This window comes from Squalius cephalus (genome assembly GCF_949319135.1).
Source record: "Squalius cephalus genome assembly, chromosome: 5".
Taxonomy (NCBI): Eukaryota; Metazoa; Chordata; class Actinopteri; order Cypriniformes; family Leuciscidae; genus Squalius; species Squalius cephalus.
This window is the reverse complement of record NC_137126.1, coordinates 19,363,708-19,387,405: the sequence shown is the minus strand read 5'-3', so window position 1 is coordinate 19,387,405 and position 23,698 is coordinate 19,363,708. Positions and strand designations below refer to the sequence as shown.

The window sequence follows — 23,698 nt, the reverse complement described above, 5'->3', positions numbered from 1 at the left end:
GGCTATTTAAATATGTAAGTTAGCCAGCTTGAAGTTTGCATTAAATGTTATCTTTGTTTCCTTAACCAAACCAAACCAGCTCCATAACTAACTCTGAATTAATCTGCACAGATCAAGGACGATGATAAAAAACATGTTATCACAATACAAGAGCAGTACTTGAGAAAATTAAATCGCAGTATACATAAAAAGCGAAGCGGCTAGCTGTAGCATGTTAGCCGATAACTTTTTTTGAGGTGCAAGACCTCGCGTTTAAATTAAGAGTCCATATTAGCTGCAGCCTTACCGCTTTCAAATGTATCCATGATTAAATGTAGGTCTGAAGTAAAAACAAATCCTGTTTCAGCTGAAAGTGCGGATGTTTAATCCTGAGAGAGGTGAAGAGTAACACATTCACTAAACGCAGGAACGCATCAGATCAACTGTTGCTAGCTTAGCATTGTTATCCTGATCTACAGCTCTGTCACTTCACAGCAATAAAATGATCGATCAGCGGTTTATTGTGCCATCGCTGCACACTGTTTTTCGATATAACAGTACACAAGCTGAAAGTGGCACTCACTGCTGCGAAACAAGCAACACGAGTGTTACTTCCCCATTCAGCTGCCCCGTTTAAAGTGACAGCTCACCCCGAAATGGACATTCCGTCATGCTGTTACGACTCGAATGACTTTATAGTCAATATAGAAAAAAACATGTGGAATTCCAAACACACAATTTATCACTTGTCTTATTTTATTATCTGTGTCCTGTTTTTTCTTTCTTTCTTTCTTTTTTTTCTGTGTGTGGGATTGGGAAGCGTCACCGAGATTTGGAAATAAATCTAATTCTGATTCTTCTGATTCTGATTACCTAACATGCCACCTAACATCTCTTTTAGTGCTCCGCAAATGAAAGAAAGTCATATAGGTTTGGAACGACACGAGTAGCCTAAATGATGACATTTTTTATTTTATTTTGGGTGAACTATCCCTTTAAGACAGCACTCCTGCTGCTGCACTCCTAAAGGAATACAGCCACTGAACTGACTGGCTGGCATATTGATCATTTTATCCTCATTAATGACAGCTTCGCATATAATCACACAGACACATATAGAGAGTAAAAAAAAAAAATATTTGAATTAAAAATGTACACAATTTTGATTAAAACTTAGCCTATGAAACATAACATAAAATCTACATATAAAAAAAGATTTCATAAAGAGATTAATTCATACCAATAGCTCCATATTCCTGATGATTTAAATGGTTTGCAGATTCCATGCGCTAAGACAGACTGCCATGCTCAACAAGAATAACTGTAATAGCGTCAATGTTCAGCAATTTGGACAATCACATGCAAACAATTTCACTCTCTGAAAAAACACAACAATAGGCTGGTGTATTCTCAAGAGCTTGCAGTGTGCAGCACATTTGTGCAGTGGAACCGTTATAAATAGTTGGGTCATTGTTTTCTACAGCAGTAGCCTATCTGTTTATTGAGGAGTAGCATACTGTGAAAACAGTTACAATCCCATACTGATGAACCACCATATCACCAGACTAATAAATAGGTATAAAAATAATAACATGTGGTTTGTAATTATGTGTTTTTATTTATTATTAAGCTATTAGACTATTTACAATTTAGTACCAACTTGATGCAGTTGGTATTGTACAGGCTTTTTTGATTAGCCTATCTGGGAATGGAAGGGGAAATGTAATTCTATTAAAAATCCTTACTTTGTATGTTAATGTTTTTATAGACACTGTTGACAGATTTATAATGGCTGGCTTGAGTGTATTGTGAACTGAAGTAAAGCAATATTGCCTCCTAGCGACAGTAAAAGGAGCCCACACCCTCACATTTACTTGGCTCTCTATGGGGAAATTCCATTGACTTCTACTGTTTATACAGCTAATGGCCGTAGAATACGCGGGGGACGTAGTGTGTTCACGCAGAGGCCAGTGTGAGTACATCTAGATTTAAATTCAAGGAGATAGTCAATATAGTCTATGTATGACCTCCTGTCGTTTTATTCTTAACCAAAACGAGGCGATCTAAACATTATAGCGCTAATGTGTATGTTTCATTCATGTAGGCCTATACATTACACGATTGTTGGCATGTTACAGTATGAGTGTTACTGTCTCAAGCTATTTATTGACAATATAAAGTATATGAATAATGCAGTGCTAATCTCGACATCCTTTTTGAAACAAGTCTCTTTTGCTCACCATGCAAGGCTGCTTTTATTCAATAAAAAATACGGTAAAAAAACAGTATTGCAAAATATTATTACAAATTAAAATAGCTTTCTATGTAAATATAGTTCAAATATATTTATTCCTGTGATCAAAGCTGAATTTTCAGCATATTTTTTTTCAGTGATCCTTCAGAAATGTATTCTTATATGCTGATTTGTTGCTCAAGAATCATTTCTGATTATTATCAGTGTTGAAAACAGTTGTGCTGCTTAAAATTGAGTAGCCTAAGTAATATGTCTCCAGTCTTGGGGAGGGGTAAAGAGTTAATCAGTACAGATGGTGTTGTATGATGTAAAGAAAATGATCAAACTTGCAATGAAAACATTGTCAAAGTAGGGCTAAAAAGAAATCCTTCACCTGACATGTTTGTTACCCCTAAAACCATTTACAAAATGCTCTTACGCTATTTCAGTGAGAGCCCAGAGTCTTGTCTTCCACTGGCAGACTTCTATGCTACACTGCTGCCAAAGAAAGCCCTGTCGACTACTGGTCCGTCTCAATAATGCGGCCGAAATCATTGATAATCACCAGCAGAAAAGGTCGAATGAAGAACATTTCGCAGGAAATTGTGATGATGTTTATTAGAAACTGCCCTGATGTTACCCTTTCTAACCTGTTTACCCTTATGAAAAGAAACTAAATTTCCCTATATATGAATGATCAATATATTAAATGGTTTAACAGTATATTTTTTAAATATACAGAATGATATATTGTGTAAATATATTACAATATACTGAATAATACATAAGGAATTGCCGCTTTTCATAAATTGAAAAGAATGTGATAATATATCATAATGTATGTATCATATGATTTGCATATATTGCAGATATATTTACTCATGCAGCATAAACTCACATATATAGAGAAAGATGAAATATATATATATTTTTTATTTATTTATTTATTATTATTTACATTGTAAATGTTTCATAATTTCAAGTTAACAAAAGCACAAGCACACCTGCATGTACTAAAGTATTTAGCCAATAGACTATCACTGTGCTGAGGATTGAACAGCCATTACTTTTAAAACATAGTAATTATAGTCTTCATGGTATTCGGCCAATCGTCAGCTTAACCACAGGCTCTTTTCAGCACAATGTACGGTAACCCCAAAAACTCAGACATACCAGAAAACCTTTTAAATTCCAAAATAATAGAACAGATCTCCCCCTATATTAATATTGAGCAAAACACATGAAATAACTTGTAATTTTTTTAAAACAATTAATTTTAACATTTGCTCTACTTTAACAGTCAGAAGCAAAGCATGCTGGGAACTAGAAATCTGTTGTAACTCATTCCGTGAATGTGTGTGTATATATATGTGTGAACATACATTCACATTTATATGGGAGCATGTGCGATATATGTACACAATAAAGGATAAAACTTTGTGAATATTACATGCAATGCAATTTTTGTCTTCATTTATAAATATTTTATATACATTAATATATAGCCAATACATGGTCAATGGATATATTGTTGTAAATTGAAAAATGTAAGCACTAGTTTCCAATATATGGAAATGTATTGTGTAATATATCGCATAGCTGTTGTTCCGTATAAGCCTATCACCAAGTGGTCATCGTCAGAGGTGCAAGAAGCCATGATAAGCATCAAAGGAAGCTGAGAACAAAGAAACCACACTCTTACTCTCTTCCTGACTGCTCGTTTTTAAGTAGCGACCGCTGCTGTCAGCCACGCAGAGACTACTATTGTGGAAAACACTGCAGTGAACGCAGCAGCATGCATCTCCAGTGCCCAGACCACAAAGCCTCAGATCGCCACAGCGCCCACACACATAGCCTTGAGTGACACAGGTGCGTCAGATTGAGTGCTCTGCATGCTGGAAAGGGTGCTTGACTGCACTAATGTACAGGTTGCTCCTGATAGGCCGCATTTGCCCTCTTGGTCTCATCCATCCATATGTCATGTTTTTGGTGAAATAACCCATTCCACATGCATGCATATCTGAGAAAAGATGTTCGTTTTGTTTAGAAGTTGGTCACCAGCGCAGAACCTGTCCTAGGAGGAGTCCGGGAGCCGCTCTCTGATTCAGGGAAACTGACACACCCGCTGCGCACCGGGGAGGGGGTAGTGCGGGTGAAGAAGTGCAGACCCTCCAAGATGATGCGTCAAGCATATAGGCCTATGAGTCAACTTGTAAGTCAGTCAGACAAGTGATAATGTGGTTCTGTTTCAGAACATGACCCATTTGGCATGGGCAGACAGCCTTTTCTATACTGACATTTTAGTCAATGACAGCATTACTCTATAAGAGCCTTGTTAGACAATCGCTATGGTTGTCTCTGGATCAGTGCAAGATGCAGGCCAATATACAGGTATACATCCAGGTAACACCAGACTTTAAGCAATTATTCCCTTTACAGAACTGTGGTGGATTTTTAATAGATAAAATAGTAAACTGTATATCAAACTAACCATGTCTCTAACATCTAACCTTACTTCCTTTTTAAGGCCTAACATGATAACACTTTGAAACACAATGTACTAAAACGTTCTGTCCTGTGTTTTTGAATGCTGTATGTTGTGTTGCCATACCCCTTTTACTTTGGTTGTGTGAGTGTATAAATAACACATTTGGGAATTGAAACTAGACAGATGACTAAATTTTAACTTTGTGATGATTAACAATGAAGTAATCATTAAAACAAAGTTTGCTTTACCTAGTAACAGAAGGGTTTGCATGTGAAGAACCAATCAAATTCATATCATTTTGCCATACCTCCTTATTCTATAGACCTTATGCGCCAGAGAAACGAGGGCACCGCCATCTTTAGAATATTGTCTTTGAACTTCCGTTTTAGCGGTCGCTCTGTATATTTCTATGGCGCTGCTGTCCAGGAGTAATTAGCTTTTTAAAGTGGATTTACTTAATGTAAAGTTAACGAAAGTTGCCTTTCAGTCGCTCACGTTCGACGTAACGTCGACGTGACGACGTAATTGGGATCACTTCAGGGAGCCCTAACAACATCGAGTGTCTACAGAACGAGCCAATGAACGTTGGCGTGCGTGAATCGTATCACGCGCCCCCGCCCCGCAGCGCGGGTATAAACAGGAAGCGGGCCGAGCTTTTGCTTTCATTCCGAACTCTACAGGAAAAGACTGCCTTTGAGATTGAGAAGAGGACTCTCCTTGTGTTGGTGTGACGGCGTGATCAGCGGTGGCCGCGAGCATTGCAGCTCACAACTGCTGTTTTCACAGCACTATTGTTCTGTGTCTGTGTGTGTGTGTGTGTCCGTTCGGTGGGCGTTTCCCTGTGTGTTCATTCACACCGCGGCTACCCCTGGGTGCCTCAGCACTGAGAGAGTTATTTTTCTATTTTTTTGTTTTCACTAAAAGAGCAACACAAGCGTGACCCTGCGTCTTTTTCAAGATGTCATTCCGCTTGTGCGTTTCTGGGTGCCGTCGTTCCCTGGCGCCAGCAGATGGCCACAGTAGTTGCCTCTCGTGTTTGGGCATTCAACACGCTGAGGCAGCTTTTGTGGATAGTTCATGTTCCCATTGCGGGAATATGACTATCTCAGCGCTTAGATCGAGACTCGCTTACCTCAAGGGAGGTGCAGTCCCCTCGCCTATGCCCCGATCTAGTGTTTATTCTGCCCCGCAGAATAGACCTACTTCAGTGCATGACCAGGGTGATCTGAGGATTACCGTGAGGGCTTCCCCGTCGAGTCAACCTCCTCGGGCCCCTCACGCCTCACAAGCGCTGCTGCCATTGAAGTCCCTTAGCGAACGTCTTGGTCCTTCTCCGGAACGACCAACCGTTTCCTTTGAGGCTCCTCCTGACGACCAGATGTCTATCGCAGCATCGGAGGGGGAGCTTCAGTCCTCTGGAGATGACGACTCGGCTGTGTTGCCCCCCTCAGGGCGTGTAGCGTTGTCCGAGACCGATCCAGAATGGGCGGCTATGCTTTCCCGGGCCGCCGAGAAGGTTGGGCTTGCGTGGAACCCTCCACCATGTCCCGAACCTTCTCGGTTGGACGATTGGTTTCTCGGGGCGGGCCGTGCTGGTTCTCAGTGCGCCGCCCCGGTACCTTTCTTTCCGGAGGTGCATGAGGAGCTTTCTAGGACGTGGAAGGCACCGTATAGTGCCCGAAGCCGTCTTAGTGGCTCCTCCCCCCTCGCCACCCTCGACGGCAGGGCAGCTAAGGGGTATGTGGATATCCCCCCAGTGGAGCGGGCCGTCGCGATGCAACTGTGTCCGGCGTCCGCCTCCTCTTGGCGGGGTAATCCACGCCTCCCGTCCAAGGCCTGTAAGTTTTCGTCCGGTCTAACGGCGAAGGCTTACAAGGCCTGTGGACAGGCTGCTTCCGCCCTCCATGCCATGGCGCTCTTACAGGTCCACCAGGCCCAGGCGCTCATGGACATGAACGAGGGTGGTTCTGACCCAGAGCTCCTCCGGGAGCTCCGTGTGGCAACCGACCTCGCCCTCCGGGCGACGAAGGAAACCGCACGTTCAGTCGGTCAGGCGATGTCCACCTTGGTGGTCCAGGAGCGCCACCTTTGGCTCAACCTGGCGGATATGAGGGACACCGATAAATATCGGTTCCTGGATGCCCCTCTTTCCCAGGTTGGGTTGTTCGGCAATGCGGTCGAGAGCTTTGCCCAGCAGTTCTCGGCCGCACAGAAGCAGACGGAGGCCATCCGGCACATCCTGCCCTGGCGGACCGCTGCTGCTCCCACCCGTCCGCTGGCCGCAGACCCTCCGTCTACTCGTCGCTGAGGTCGGCCTTCTGCGGCGTCCTCCGCTCCCGCTAAGCCCCAGCAGCAGCAACCATCCAGGCCTCAGCGTGGAGCAAGCCGTAGGAAGCCGACCCCGCCCATCCAGGGCGCTGCCAAACCAGGAGGCAAGCGACGGTGCAAACGACCCTGAGACGGGCGGCCCAGAGGTGGATCTAGTTGCTCTTCAGGAGATGGCGAAGGCGCCACTCCTTCCCCCGGTGGAGGGCCGGGTGGAGAATCTTTTGTTTCCTTTTCTTTTTGTTCCGTCACTGACCCATGGGTCAGTGGTACCCACATTTTCAAAAAAAGAGCAATTTCTGAAACCTCTGGGCCCCAAGAGGGTGCGCTTGGCAGTCGACGACGCCGCCATGCCTTGTCACTCCCGAGCCCCTCTTTCATCGCCAGCAGGCAGCAGTGGCTGTGTTCCGGACACACTGACGCCTCCGCACACTCACTCTGCCCTTCGACGGAAGCAGGTATGTGCTGCACCACACACTCAGACCCCACTTCGGGCCGCTGTGCCGTCCGAGTCGGGTTCCTGCATTCCGCCGCACTGCCCCACCCCAGGTACGTCTGTGGTGCCGTTGGTCCCGCTTGCTCGGTCTCTGGGAGCCTGGTTAACGCTTCCCAGCCCGTCTCGCTGGCTCATCCGTTCCATCAGACTCGGCTATGCGATTCAGTTCGCCCGGCGTCCCCCTGCTTTCAAGGGCATTCTGTTCACCCGTGTTCTGGCGGACAATGCCCCTGTGCTCAGGGCAGAGATCGCAGTCCTACTGGCGAAGGACGCGATCGAGCCGGTCCCTCCAGCCGATATGAAGACCGGCTTCTACAGCCCGTACTTCATTGTACCCAAGAAACGTGGTGGATTACGACCAATCTTGGACCTGCGCGTCCTGAACCGGTCCCTTCACAGGCTACCGTTCAAGATGCTTACGCAGAAATGCATTTTCAAATGCATCCGTCCCCAAGATTGGTTTGCAGCGATCGACCTGAAGGATGCGTACTTTCATGTCTCGATTTTCCCTCGACACAGACCATTTCTTCGCTTTGCGTTCGAGGGGCGGGCATATCAGTACAACGTCTTACCCTTCGGGCTGGCCCTGTCGCCCCGCGTCTTCACGAAAGTCGCGGAGGCGGCCATTGCTCCCATGTGCGAGCGTGGTGTTCGCATTCTCAACTACCTCGACGACTGGCTTATTCTGGCCCAGTTGAGAGAGCAGTTGTGCGAACACAGGGACATGGTGCTCAGTCACCTCAGCCACCTAGGGCTTCGGGTCAACTGGGAAAAGAGCAAACTTACCGCCGGGCAGAGGATCTCTTTTCTCGGTATGGAGTTGGACTCGATCAACATGACAGCGTGCCTCTCCGAGGCCCGTGTCCAGTCAGTGTTGAACTGCGTGAGCATGCTCAGACGCAGAACAGCGGCACCACTGAAACTTTTTCAGAGGCTCCTGGGGCATATGGCATCTGCAGCCGCGGTTACGCTGCTCGGATTGCTTCATATGAGGCCGCTCCAACACTGGCTCCACGATCGAGTCCCGAGATGGGCGTGGCAGAGCGGCTCATGCCGGGTCCAAGTGACTCCGCACTTTCGCCAAACTCTCAGCTTGTGGTCGGACCCTTCGTTCCTGTGGGCAGGTGTTCCCCTGGAACAAGTGTCCAGGCACTCTGTGGTCTCCACGGATGCCTCTGCCACCGGCTGGGGGGCCACGTACAACGGGTATGCAGCTTCAGGTCTGTGGACGGGGCCTCAACTGCATTGGCACATTACTGCCTCGAGTTGTTAGCAGTACGTCTTGCACTGAGCCGCTTCAAAACGCTGCTACTAGGCAAGCATGTACTGGTCCGTACGGACAGCACTGCGACCGTTGCGTACATCAACCGCCAAGGTGGTCTACGCTCCCACCACATGTCACAACTCGCCCACCATCTCCTCCTCTGGAGTCAGAAGCATCTGAGGTCGCTTCGTGCCGTTTACATTCCGGGCCTGCTCAACCATGCAGCAGACGAGCTTTCACGGCAGCAGGTGCTACCGGGAGAATGGCGACTCCATCCCCAGGTGGTCCAGCTGATTTTCAGGCGCTTCGGGACCGCACAGGTAGATCTGTTTGCCGCCTCGGACAAGTCTCACTGCCAGTTATTCTATTCCCTGACCGAGGGGACCCTCGGCACGGATGCTCTGGCACACAGCTGGCCCCGGGGCCTATGCAAGTATGCGTTTCCCCCAGTGAGCCTTCTTGCACAGACCTTGTGCAAAGTCATGGAGGACGAGGAGCAGGTCATGCTAGTTGCACCGTATTGGCCCAACCGGACCTGGTTCCCGGAACTAGTGCTCCTCGCGACAGCCCCTCCCTGGCCCATCCCTCTGAGAGAGGACCTGCTCTCTCAGAGACTGGGCCCCCTTATGGCACCCACGTCCAGACCTCTGGAAACTCCATGTCTGGTCCCTGGACGGGATGCGGAGGTTCTAGGTGACCTACCCCCTGCGGTAGTTGACACCATCACTTCCGCTAGAGTCCCCTCTACGAGGCGCCTCTATGTGTTGAAGTGGAACCTGTTCGTTGACTGGTGCTCCTCTCACGAGGAGAACCCCCGATCTTGCTCGTTCAGAGCCGTGCTTTCCTTCCTGCAAGAAGGGCTGGAGCGAAGGCTGTCTCCCTCCACCCTTAAAGTGTATGTTGCCGCTATTGCCGCACATCACAATGCTGTTGATGGTAAGTCTTTGGGAAGGCACGACCTGATCGTCAGGTTACTGAGGGGAGCGAGGAGACTGAATCCTCCTCGCCCACTCTCTATACCCTCTTGGGATTTGTCTCTGGTCCTTTCGGCACTTCAGAGACCACCCTTTGAGCCTCTGCAATCAGCTGAGTTAAAAATCCTGTCCTGTAAGACAGTACTCCTGGTTGCATTGGCCTCTATCAAGAGGGTAGGGGACCTGCATGCATTTTCGGTCGACGAATCGTGCCTAGAATTCGGCCCGGATAACTCTCACGTGATCCTGAGACCCCGGCCCGGATACGTGCCCAAGGTTCCTACCACTCCCTTCCGGGACCAGGTAGTGAACCTGCAAGCGCTGCCTTCGGAGGAGGCAGACCCAGCCCTGGCTTTTCTCTGTCCCGTTCGTGCTCTGCGTCTGTACGTGGACAGAACGCAAAGCCTCAGGACCTCAGATCAGCTCTTCGTCTGTTACGGAGGCCAGCAGAAGGGAAAGGCTGTCTCCAAGCAGAGGATGGCCCACTGGATAGTGGATGCCATCGCCTTGGCTTACGAAGCCCAAGGCGTGCCCTGCCCGCCCGGGTTGAAAGCCCACTCCACTAGGGGTGTCGCTTCTTCCTGGGCGCTGGCACACGGCGCCTCGCTGACAGACATCTGTAGAGGTGCGGGCTGGGCGACACCTAACACGTTCGCTAGGTTTTATAGCCTACGTGTTGAGCCGGTTTCTTCCTGCTTGTGTAACTTGTGCTAGACTGGGTTCCATATGTGGTGATCCCTGCGGCGATCCCATATGTGTATTCTTCCACGACCAGCTCCCTGCGGTGAGCCCGTGTCTTCCCTCGGCAGAGTCTGCTCTGCCGTCACTGTCGGTGTAGTCTCCCCCTTCGGGTGGATCCACCCCAGTGACATTCCATATGTTGTACTGCCCCTTCGGCCAGTCCATATGTGTATTCTCCACATGTTACCTCCCTTCGGGCAGGATGTGACTCCGCAGCGTCCTTTCCCCTGGAAAGGTATGCTTTCCCAGTGTTATCCAAGAGTTCCACTGTGTGGGGTATAATGGAACAGCAGTTGAACTCCCTCTACGCAGGTCTTCCGCCCCAGCAGTTGGGGGTCTGAGAGTCTTGCGTAGGGCGCTGGATGTGGCAGTAACTATGGCGTTTTCCATGGGATCCCAATTACGTCGTCACGTCGACGTTACGTCGAACATGAGCGACTGAAAGCGAACGTAACGTCCCGTCGCCACCGTTGCTGACCATCACTGCATGGCCGTCACAAATCTTGGCTCCTCAGCGAAAAACAATGTGTGCTGCGCCCGCTTCCTGTTTATACCCGCGCTGCGGGGCGGGGGCGCGTGACGCGATTCACGCACGCCAACGTTCATTGGCTCATTCTGTAGACACTCGAAGTTGATAGGGCTCCCTGAAGTGATCCCAATTACGTCGTCACGTCGACATTACGTCTCCCGTTCCCTCCTTCAGGGAACGAGGGTTACATTAGTAACCGAGACGTTATCATGAGGACTGTAATGTTTAAAGCAGATGACTTAAAAAATGTCAGTCGACCGGGAAGATTTTAAAACGAGCCGTTCATTAATAAACACGCAAAATTGCTGTGAAAATACAGACCGGAAGTCAAAAGACAACGAGCGCAGCGCTGAAAAGGGGCGGGGCTACATAAGGTCTATAAAAACGGTTGTATTCGAGTTAACTGGTGGGATTCTTAATGGAATTTGTCTGAGATCTTACGGCCTTGCTTCTTCTTGGGGGAGATTCTCTAAGAACTGCTCGAGAGATCCTCCGGCCGTGATCAAAGCATTTAAAGGAGCATTTCACCCATGGGAACATTGATCTTTATTGAAAGTGGGTCATATATGTAGTCGAAATGTAAAATAAATTTTGAATTTGGTGCCTTCTTGACCGAGGAAAGAAAGAAAGTAACTTCAGGACGCATTTGTATGAAAGACAACAACTCCCACAATGCACCACATTGCACAGCTGCGCAAGCCACTCCCACTAATCCAGAACAGCATATGAATCACTCATCCGTCTATAAGGCTAGCTACCACCGGAGCTTGAAATTCATTTCACACAAAATGTCTAACGTTAGCTAGTTGGCGAACTCATTAGTGAATTACTCCTCCTCATTTGTATTTCTTTCGAAGTGGTGAATTATTGCATGGTAACGTTACCGGGATGTTCAGTCAGATGCGGTGCGAAACTAGGATGGGTCACAACACAAACGTCCGTGTCCTCGTCTGATTCAGAGATTTCGTCCAGGAGAAATTGGCATCGTTTAAATTCTTTGCAGCAGACGGACTCTATCTCTGTGTTCGTAGTTGCATAGTGAGATCACCGGCGCCACCAGTCCGCCCCCAGCTCGAGCCAGTCTGGGCTTCTCGTCCGCGACAGGCAGGTCTTCTGCCTCGGCTGCTCTTCGCTATGCGGCTTGTAAAGGTAGCCACAAACACCTGATTCGAGCATCAGACTTCCGAAATCCTCTTCTTCTACATCATATTGAGTAACGTTACCCTCCGCTATTGTCATATCTTCACAGCTGGCTTCACAGTGCCTGTTAGCTTAGCTTCCAAACAAGATGGAGGATATTGCTTTTAGTTTCTGAAAGTGAAGTCCCACCCACTGATCTGTAATAGGCCTGTAGCGTGAGCGGGTCCCGCCCCCTGGAATAATGAGGAGCTAGTGTTTGTAGTCTCTACACTTTTCAATGAAATGTGACTTCCTGCTTATTATGACGCAAAATGATGATTTTTACGTCATAATAAGCAGGAAGTAAAACACTTAAATCCTTATTTCTCCCATCTCAGGAAAAAATTAATGAAAAATCCACGTTTATTATAATATATGACTGGGTTTCTAACAATACAAAGCTTAATGCAAATGGGTGAAGTGTCCCTTTAAAGGACATTTGCTGAGGTCTGTTTGTCGATTATTCCTGCGCAGGAAGAAAGCTAGGGAAGCAAGTTAGCTAGGTAGACTATATATTAAGCGTCGATTGGAGACATTAGGGATCGTTGATTGGAGATGGCCCAGGGGGATCGTCGATTGGAAGCGGCCCAGGTATTTATTAAGCGTTGATTGGAGACGTTATTGATCGTCGAATGGAGACGGCCCAGGGAGAGCGTCGATTGGAGAGTTAAGTTTAGAGAAAAATCTACGACAGAACATACGTTTATTTTTTTGTTTAGCCATTTTACTTTCACATTTGTTGTGACACATCACATGAATTTTATTATAGAAATACACTATATAGAAAATGTCCCATTTTCATTCAAAAACCTTTTGAATGGACATCTAACATGTGTAAAAAGAAAAAGAAAAAAAGAAAAGAAAAGTAAAAAAAAAAAAAACATTGCTTTATGTAATGTTATTATATAAATATATATTATTGTGTGAAATCTGTTATGCTCACTGGAGCCTCATAATGTCTTGAATACCTCTGAAACAAAATAAACCTTGAGCCAAAGAGATGGCTCATTCCATACCCTGAAATTTGTCACATAACCTGATTTTTGGAATACCCCCAGATCCCTTTTTGCCTGTGTTCTCGTTCATTGTTAGTTTCCATGGATCCTAATTACGTTATGCACATGTTTCTAGTTTAGTTAATTATCTATTTCTGCATATATAAGCCCTTAGTTTCCTGTGTTCCGTGTTCTGCCTCGTTTTAGTTTTATGTAGTTTGCTAAATCACTTATGTTTCCTTGAATATCTCCTTGTTAAATATTCTGAATGCAGGCTTTTGTTGAACTACTTCATGACTCATGAGTGCTGTAGACCACAGCATAACATAGGCCTATACCTTAATTATGGAGAGTAGAGATATTGATCTTTAACGTGGACATTTAAAAGGACAGAAGGATGGATTTTTGTTCCAAGTGATAGGTGTAAACTGTAAACTTGTTCCTCAAATCGGATTGGTTGATTGAAATGTTGTTCCAGGATCAACAAAGATGTTGTCCAGGATCTTTGTACTTGGATCAAATCACATTTACCTTTAAAGTGAGGGTCAAAAACGGGAAAGAAAACAGCATTTTACTTCTAAATTAGGATGTTTTTTATTTAAAAATCTTGCTAGCATTTATAACTGGACCTCAAAGAACATTATATTTAAAATAAAATAAAAATGCAGCTCAATACCCCTTTAATGTCTGGATGATATACCTTATGATATTTAATCAACGTTCAACAGTGTTTTGAGCATGACAGATAACGAAGTAGACAAAGTTGATCTGAAGCAAAATGTAGCGATGGTCTATAGTGTTTTGAATCAATTCCAAATTTATTTGATCTAATTATTCTTTGTGATATATCACTTTGCGGTGTATGGAAGTGATTGTGATAATAACAAAAGCTTAGTGGAGAAATGTTTTATCAGCAGGCCTAAATTAAAATGAAATGCACTGTCATCTTAAACAATGTTCATTTCTTCATTTAATCCATTTCCTGTCATTGTCATGTTTCATAAGAACCCATTTTTGTTTTTAGGCTAGACCAGAGGCTTTAAGCTAGACATCATCCCTAAAACATGTTTATTATTATTTTTTTTGTTCCAAACCTTATTCAGTTCATTCATTTTCAGCATTTTCAAGTATGATTTTGTGCCACTAATTAATAGGCAGTCTCTTATAAACATTAGTTACAAAACGTGGCACAGCTGTCAAGAGACATATCAAAGGCAAAGAAAAACACAAAGGCAAAACCATTAGTGGTTTGAAACTGCATAGCTGTTTAAAAAAGTAAACTAGAAAAAGCAAACACATCATGCATTATTCAAGCCGTTACCCAATATAATTAAAATACAATCTAAAAAAAGGCAAAATAATAGAAAACTTGGAAAGTCATATGGAGTTGCTAATCAGTATCCACTGATTAATATACCAAAACCATTATACTAGTATAATACTAGTCTGAAATGTTGATCTGTTTTTACGTTTTAATTGAGTCTTTGCTGCAACCAAGTCCTCATGGTCTCTAGATTCCTTCTGAGCCACACAATGTTCTTCTCCACGTTTTCTGTGGCTACCTGTGTGATACGCAGCTGAGATACCTGCTCTGTGATGGACTTGAAGAAAGCCTCAACCTTAACACAAAAAGAATGAAACACTGTAAATGAACCATCAAAACTAGATGATCATTCCCTCTATCTAAACAACAAATAAACAACCCACCTCTCTCAGCTCCTCTGTGGACGAGAACTGAGTTACAGTGCCAACAATGATGTTTCTGATTCCAAAAGATCCCAGCGGAAACCTTTGATAATGAGATAAGAGTATCTTATATTCATAATGAACAAACCACAACTACTAGCTATATAACCGCTTTATAACCTAAATAAGAAGCAGTGGATTGCACCTACTTTTCTACTAGTTCATTCCAGTGTTTCTTCACAAAATCCCATGCTAGAAAATGACCCATTGGATTTCTGGCCACCATGTATATGAGACTGGGTAAATTCTGTGTTTTTATTACAGTTCCATCCATTCCAAGCTGTAATAATCTACAGAAAAACATTGAGAAATACAAGGCATTGTGTGATGTTAAACCTAATTTAGATTTCAGCCTAACACAAAATCAGAATACATATGACTTTTTTAACACTAGAACCGCCACGGGGTAAAGTTTACGGTAACACTTTATTTTACAGTGTCCTTGTTACATATGTTACATGTACTTACCATAGTAATAACAGTAAATTATGCATAATTACATGCAACTAACCCTCAACCAAATCCTAACCCTAACATAACCCTATAGTAAGTACATGTTATTACTCAGTACTTAAATATATAATTACACTGTAACAATGACACCTTAAAATAAAATGTAACCAAATTTACCCATGGCTGTTTTTCAAATGTACATAACAGATTTTCAATAAAAAGTCTGTGTGTTATTTCGAATTTAGAATTCCCTGTTGTTAAAAATATAACCAGATTAAAAACAGTAGTCATGTGCATGGGTAAATTTTACCCGCTGGCGGTTTTGGGTATACAACGACCCGTGGGGGTTCATGGTGTTCTGGTGTAAATGCGTCGATAATAATGTACCTTGATAGTTTTTCAGAGTCCTTGCTGCTTGCTAAAGCTGAGAGAAACTTGCTCTTCTCTGTCTCACACATGGAAACACCATACTTTTCCAGTAGGTAGGCCCAGCCGCTGTCATCCTGGGCTCCAATCATATAAACCGTCTCAGACACATCAGTTGGTAAGCTAGTTTGTAAAACATTAGTCAGGTGTTAAGAAATCTGCTGATATAATCATTTCAAATGATAAAAATGTGATATTTTTTGGAGGGTATAATTGCAGAAACAAATCCTGTGTTGTCAAGTCACCTGATTGTACCATTGGATTCCACCCAGCTATCATAGAGCTGTTTAGCCTTTTCCAAACACGGTGGATAACCAAAATCACATGCAAGGGAAAGAACCTCTTCACGCAGTCTCCGGTCTGAGACCGTCCCATCATCACTCCACGACTGCTTGTCAATCACATCTCTGAAATACTGCAAGATGTACGTCTGCAGGACAAAACCAGACATAGCTATGAAAACATACAAGATGAAATAAACTCAGACAAGAGGATCCCATTTGAACTCAACGTGTGGTTCTGCAAGCGGCCTTACTGAAATGAAAGACTCTTTGACGGATGGAGGAATGAGGACAGTAAATGAAATTAGACTCCAGGAAATGTTTGTGTCATACCTTCAGATTATGAGTAACGTCAGCTATGTTTCTCTTTTCTATCAGCTTGTAGAATGATTGAAGATAGCCAAGCCCTTGCAGGAGAGGAACATTGTGGGTCTCAGACTTCAGATAACTGATCAGATCTAAAGCTCTGTCTAGTGACAGTCGTCCCGCACTGGAAATTATGAAAATAAATAACATTACAAATGAGCTCACAGGATAATACAATTATGCTCCTCCTGTTTTCCTTTTGATGAGACATGCTTTATAATGAGAGCAGTGGACCTGCACAGTAAACTCACGTGACTAGCTGGAAGGCGTTATGAATGAGGCTGGCTCTGTCCGTAAAGCTCAGAGCAGTGTGATTTACTCTCAGAAGCTCCGTCAGGGCGTTCCAGCCCTCCTCATCATAATGAACCATGTAATATCCATTCATGTCAGTGTTGAGCTTCACCCAGTCTACTTCCTCATCCAGCGTCAACACATCTGGGTTTGAGAGATTGGCGGAAAAAGTTATTGACTGTACAGGTGAGCTTGATTTCACCAAGTACAACATCCTTGTAACTAACAACTTCCTCATGTGGCAACTAGACCCAGTTTCCTATATATATATATATATATATATATATATAAAGTATATACATTTGAGAATGATTTTTCACCAAATCTTACCTGATTTTGTGTGCAAAATGTGCTTTATCTCATGGTCAGAGTGACTTGTTTTATATGTCAAAGGGATGTGCCACAGATAGCTATGGAGAAGAATTTTTTTCTGTTACGAAGAGTCATATCAGAGACATTTTAATGCCTTTACCTATAATTATGGCATATAACTATAAAACACAAAAGACAACGAGAACTGTGTATGTATACATGTGATTATGTAGTGTTGTTACCCATCTTGAAGTGAATGCCATGAGGGATCATCAGGCAGGACTATCTTTAAGAAGCGTTCTTGCCCAATATAAAGTTTCCTTTTTTGCCGCTTCACTGTGACCAGTGGTATGCCCTTTTGTAGAGTCCAAGTGTACATCATTTTCTTCAGGTCTACATGCTCCCCAGCAAAACGATACTACAATGTAAAGAGTTAAACAAAGAGTTTTTCAGACTGTTAAGTATCACCATCAAGGTGCAAGAAAACACTTTGAAGCATGTCTTCCGTGGTGTCTATTCTGTTTTATGGAGTGCTGTGAATGTTAAATAGCAAAAATCTAATATTTTATTTATAATGTGACACTTTACCGCATTTTTAGTAGCTTGAGTACTGCTGTAACAGTGTTCTCCTGCTGTAAATTCCTCTTCAGAACATGTCTGTACAGAGCGTGAAGAGAGAATGAGTTTTTGTTTTGATGCTAAATTTTAAATGTATGACAGAAAAAGGCAGTGGATGAAGAAGCGACATACTTTAATAAGGCTGTCCCACAGATCTTCATTTCTGGCATTGCTGTACCTGAACCTCCGAAGATACCGAATTATGCCACTCTGGAAGCCTTCATCTGTCAAGAAATGCCTCAGCATATGGAGAATACATGCTCCCTAAAATATTCAATAATTAAACATTAATAAATAATTCAGAGTTGGCACTCATCTTCACCTGCAATAGTGATAATGTTTTAACATTTAACATTTTCCTACCTTGTCATATGACACAGTATCAAACATTTCCTTTATCTGAGTAGGGTTCTCGGCTAAACTGGAAATTGGCCTGGAAGAATTTAGGGAATCCCGTCCAATAGCTCCAAAGCAAGTGTCCAGGAAGTGGTCTTCCTAACATGTAAAAGAAAGTATGTGAGACCCTATTCAAAGAATATTAGTGTTGATATTTATTTATTCATTTATTACTCGGCTCTCTAGAATACTTGATTCACTTTGGTCAAAGTAGGATTGTTTTGTACATTCCCAGCTAACAAAAAAGTTCTAAGAAATTTTTGCTAATGTTCATATTAAGTTATGAAAATGTTTTATCTCGGTTATGTGAATGTTAAGGAAACATTCCATTTTATAATTTTGCAATTTTTTGCAGTCAGACTAAAACCTTTCAGGAAGAAACCTTCCATGAATGATGTATAATAATACTGTATAAAAACACTGGAAGAACGTTAGCTAAAGTTCTGAGAACGTTCCCTGTGAGCTGGGTTATAATGAGCTTTTTTTTGTTTGTTTTTTTGGCAGAAGTTTTAAGATGATATATAGGTAAAATTCTAAATCTGTGTAATAAGATGGATAATGTACAGGGTCAGTATTGCAAAATAAGCCACCTCAGGGTGAAACAATCTTGATTACTCATTGTGGTTTATTTTGCAATAATGACTGCCGGATTTTACGTTACCCATTACATTATATATAGAGAGAGATATTTGAAACTCTGACATACAATTTTAAGCTCTGGATATACTGCCCCAACAGAGACAAATTCCATATATCGTGCAAAGCCTTCATTCAGCCAAATGTCATTCCACCACTCCATAGTCACCAGGTTTCCAAACCACTGGAAAAAAAAAATAGCAAATGGATTTACATGTAATAACTGAAAGATAATAACAGATGAAGTTAAGAATATATTTTATATCCAACCTGATGGGCTATCTCATGTCCTATCACTGTGGTAACCCAGAGCTTATTGGAGGCTGATGAGATGTCAGGGTCATACAGAAGAGAGGTCTCCCTATAAGTAGTCAAACCCCAGTTCTCCATAGCGCCTGACTCAAAATCTGGAATAGCTATCAGATCTGGCACACATCATAAAATATACAACAATGTAAATATCCAAAGGCACATCATACACAATAACATATGCACTGAAACATTAGAAGTAAAAGGTAAGGAAAATGCAAGATATACTTACCCAGTTTTGGCAGGGGATAAAGTATGTTGAAATATTGTTCATAAAACTCCAAAAGCCTCAAAGCAGCCTCAAGAGCATAGTGCGTCTGATGCCATTTCTCTGGAACTGCATATATAGAAATCTTTGGGAGAAGACAAAACAGCTGATTCAAGATGATTTTCTCACCTGAGAGCCTGTGATGAAAACTTCATACAAAGCAGAAAAAGTTCACATGTTTCCACTTCATATCGTTTAACCTTTTCTAAGTTTTAGTTACTTACATTAATTCCAGTTGCAGTTATCCCACTAACAGATTTGAAGTCGCAGACAATGAAGGCCAACAGGTATGAACTCATCTTCACACTCACTTCAAATTGGTCTTCAAACAGACCATTGCTGATTTCCACAGTTTGTTCCTATAAAGTAAAGATAAGGATATTTTCAAAATTTTATAATGATAGGCCATGTTGTATTTGTTAAATCATTTTTCAAAATAGTTTCTCATATATATATATACTTTTTTACAGTGTACATTGGTAGTATATGTGTGAAATGAGCTTACTAATGGCATGTTCGACAAAGCTATATGTGACGGACCCCTCCTTATTCTGACAGTGTAATTAGCTTTGAAAGTGGGTTCATCAAAACATGGCAAGGCCATTCGGGCAGATGTGGGCTCAAAGTGGGTGGATGCCAGGACCCTTTAAGGGAAAAAATGTAGTTTGATTATTTAGCAATTATTTGCAATGTGTATATGTATGATTTATTTTGAACTATACCTTGTCTCTCCTGCTTTTGTTCTATATGTACTCTTATAAAATCCATAGAACCCATCACTTAATGGTGCACCAAATTCCAAATACAGGAAGTATTTTTCCCCAGAGGTCAGAATCTTTGGGGAGAAGATGGCGATCTGTTCATGTGGAGGATATTCCAGCACAGAGAGCACCTTGTCTGACAGATGGGCCTCATGCTCATCCAGAACAGTGGCTGTGAAGATCTTAAGGTTCTTGCTGTGTAGCACCACCCAGTTTGTGTTGTTTTTTACATCAATTTCTATCTTCACAGAACCTTTGAACCTCAGTGTGGTGAGATTGGGATGAATAAGCAGATGATAATGTACAGGCACTATGTAGTTTGGCAGGCGCATTTTACTCCATGGAAAAGGAAGGCCGTTTGTGGCCATGTTATTGCCAACAGGACTATTGCTCTCAGAAGACTGGACACAAAAGTGTGACTCCAGAAAGAGCAGGGTTAAAAACAAGAGATGCATATTGAAAAATAACTTGTGGTTATTGGTTTTGGTATTACTGAATTTGATGAACTTTCATATTTTTGAATGGTTAGATATTGGCAGTCACTGTACCCTGTGGAGAGAAAGGTGAAATTGTTAATGATATGTAAATATTTGAAGTTCTCTTTGTCTTTAATAACAATAAATCACTGTATATGGGTCATTCTTCATTTGCTGTGACAAGTGTCCCTCTTTTTAAACTTTAAATACCACCATAAAAGATCATAAAATGTATGCATATTTGTATTTTGTAAGGTAAAACCATCTTGAGCACTGTTAAAAGATACATTTATGTTTTAAAATAGATATTTAACTAACAGAATCTGCATATTCCTAATTTAAACAAAGAGCTATCCTGTGATGTAATTGCAACAATATACAATTTTTAACACAGTGGTTATAAAACGAACATAGATTTTAAGATGTACACTTAAATTAATTCAAATGTAAAATTTGAAAAATACATAATGTATTATATTTTAAGAAAAAGTTGTGTCGTCCAACTTCAAGTCAATGGTGTTACAAAAATGGATATCACCCCTTTAAGAAAAGAGCAGATTCAATTTTGACTACTTTCTGTGTGTAAAGATCAGTCATGGCTGATCTGAAGAGTGACATTTTAGAATTCTTTTAAGTATGTGGTGTTACCAAAAAGCTTACATTTTACTGAATGTAGCATATTAAACCTTTTTTTTGTTCAAATTCTGCCTCTCGTTTGCCTCTCTAATTGGAGAATGACCCTTATGCACATTTCATAATTTCTTTACATTTCACAGTGAGCATGTGCGATTGGCAAAGCACTAACCCTAACCCTAACAATCTAGCACATGCTAGAATGATCAAAATGCTAATTAAAATAAAAGACAACAACCAAATGCTCTTAAAATAACATGCATGGCAAAACAGAGCAGTGCTGTGTTCTCTGTTGACCTCACTCTGTAATGTGATAGCCTGTTCGTGTTAATACATTGACATCTGCTGTTATACAGTACACAATCTCTAGCTCTATACTGGAATGCATTTGTAACACTATAATGCGGTCTCTGTAAAGTAGGACAAGCATCTACTAACAGCATTGTTGAAGAACACACTCATTTTAACCGTTCAGTTTTGTGTCTTTACCTGAATTTAAGCTGCATCATTGTGTCGGCTGCTTTCATTTTCTCTTTCATTTGTCCTGCCCACAATTTCCTGGTTTGTAGCAGCTGCTGAGTATGTGCTGTCTGGCTGTGTATCTGTATTCAAATGACAACACAGCGGGGCTCGAGCCACCGAGCAGAGGAATGACCTAGAGCCATCAACACGTACAAACAGCCAGGTCATGTCTGTGTCAGCGAGTGGTTGCAGCAAGGTAAAATAAAAGTCTGGATTTAGTCGCAGCAGTAATTCGAATTTTTAACAAACTCAAAATGTAACACAACAAACTATCTCCAAAAATATGAACGAAACAACCAACATAGTAAAAAGAGAACGCAGCAAGACTGATTAAAAAACCAAGGCTATTAATACACACTTAATCAAATCAATGAAAAACCATAGAAACAAACTCAAACACAGGAAACAGAACTAAACATGTGGAAAATCCACCCAAAGCAAAAACAAGACCAGATCACCCATAACATTTCCCCCATCTCAAAAAAGCGCAACTATGTATGCAAATTAATATGCAAAGTCCAACAGAGGGAGGGTGAGAGGGGGCTAAGGAGGTGGACGCAGGGCTTGAACACGACACAACCACAGGAACCAGGGTGGAGACAACGGTAGGAGGAGCCATGGCGGAAACCCCAGCAGGAATCTCAGGACGTAGGAGTTGAAGGAGGGAAGAGCCATGGTGGAGTCTTGGCAGGCGGAACCAGGGGGACGACAGACTGAGGAAGAGCTGATGGCGGTGGAGACCCAGCCGGAGCCAAAGAGACCGTGCGACACAGAAGGTCCTGGAGGCCAAGGCTGAGCCGTGGGGACGAGTGGACGAGGTGAAGCCAGGGGGCCGGAGGACTGAGGTGGAGCCGGAAAGCGAAGGCGGAGCCCGACTGAGCTAAAGGGGTAGAGGGACGATTCGCTGACAAAGGTTTGGAACGGCCTCTCTGGCTGACGCGGGACATTCAGACACCTCAGGATGGGCCTCTCCAGCTGATGCGAAACAGAGAGAGGAGGTGGGAGGGAGGACGGGAACATCAAAAGACATCAATAATTCGAATGACAAAACAGGCATGGTACCGGGTGACGAAACAGGCATAGTGCTATGTGTAGCACTCTCCTCCAAATTTATAAGGGGTGCTGAATTCAGTGCTTTTAAATCCGCCTTTTTAGAAGGGACAGGGCTCCACTCCATCCCCTCATATTCCACCAGCACTCACAAGTGCCACGATTTTGCCAGCTCACGGTCAGATTTTTCACTGGGCTCAGGCTCCGGGACGATCTTTGGCTCAGGCATCAGCTCTGGCGCTGGGATTGTGGTGGGCTCGGGCTCCTTGTCTGCAATGGGCTCTGGCCTAACTTTCGCTGGGACAGGGGCTGCGGATGCAGCAATCATTGAGTCAACAAATTCAATAAGCATCCCTCGAGGACTGTCTCGATATCGAGACCTGCCCCAAAAAACACACACAGGCTGTCGTCGTCATAGTGGACAACACCAAGACATCCTGTGTGTGTTCCTCAAGGGAGCGTGATTATTATTATCATTATGGTAACACTATAATGTTGTATCTTTTAACATTAGATAATGCACATTGAACTAGAACATTTGTATTTACTAACATGCTGTAAAGTTATATTGCTAATTGTTAGTTAATTTTAGTTAAAGCATGGACTAACTGTCAACAAATTAGACCTTATTGTAAAGAGTTTATTATTACTATTATTACTATATTATTACCATTATTACTATTATAATCACCAACAAGTACCACCAATTCTTGTACTCAAATCTGAGATGATGACTTGGACATTTCTGCTTTTTTGGTCTTTCATATGTTCAGTGATTAATTAAAGTAATAAATGTGTGTGGAAAATAAGTCTTAGCCTTTTCAATTTGATATAATTAAACTAGAAATTATTAGACTAAAATATATTATATTCACATTAATTCAGACCTGAGGTCTCATTCAAGGACTTGACTCAAGCTTTTCTATTAATACGTAAGACTTGAAACTGACT

General features: G+C 42.9%; 1 protein-coding gene across 1 annotated transcript in view; it reads right to left on the bottom strand.

Moving 5' to 3' along the window:
* Positions 1 to 21,871, bottom strand: part of LOC307159122 (leucyl-cystinyl aminopeptidase-like) — a 38,974-nt gene extending 17,103 nt beyond the window's left edge. The window contains exons 1-20 of the mRNA XM_079872335.1: positions 21,665 to 21,871; positions 20,028 to 20,615; positions 19,811 to 19,949; positions 19,530 to 19,664; positions 19,270 to 19,390; positions 18,999 to 19,153; positions 18,799 to 18,912; positions 18,060 to 18,191; positions 17,829 to 17,960; positions 17,667 to 17,735; positions 17,321 to 17,496; positions 17,097 to 17,176; positions 16,727 to 16,910; positions 16,443 to 16,599; positions 16,074 to 16,258; positions 15,790 to 15,951; positions 15,099 to 15,239; positions 14,911 to 14,992; positions 14,678 to 14,822; positions 287 to 361 (exon numbers count right to left, since the gene is read on the bottom strand). Coding sequence (XP_079728461.1) covers positions 287 to 361; positions 14,678 to 14,822; positions 14,911 to 14,992; positions 15,099 to 15,239; positions 15,790 to 15,951; positions 16,074 to 16,258; positions 16,443 to 16,599; positions 16,727 to 16,910; positions 17,097 to 17,176; positions 17,321 to 17,496; positions 17,667 to 17,735; positions 17,829 to 17,960; positions 18,060 to 18,191; positions 18,799 to 18,912; positions 18,999 to 19,153; positions 19,270 to 19,390; positions 19,530 to 19,664; positions 19,811 to 19,949; positions 20,028 to 20,521 — 2,878 coding nt within the window. The 5' untranslated portion in view covers positions 20,522 to 20,615; positions 21,665 to 21,871. The remainder of the gene's footprint in view (positions 1 to 286; positions 362 to 14,677; positions 14,823 to 14,910; positions 14,993 to 15,098; positions 15,240 to 15,789; positions 15,952 to 16,073; positions 16,259 to 16,442; positions 16,600 to 16,726; positions 16,911 to 17,096; positions 17,177 to 17,320; positions 17,497 to 17,666; positions 17,736 to 17,828; positions 17,961 to 18,059; positions 18,192 to 18,798; positions 18,913 to 18,998; positions 19,154 to 19,269; positions 19,391 to 19,529; positions 19,665 to 19,810; positions 19,950 to 20,027; positions 20,616 to 21,664) is intronic.
* Positions 21,872 to 23,698: the final 1,827 nt, after the last annotated feature.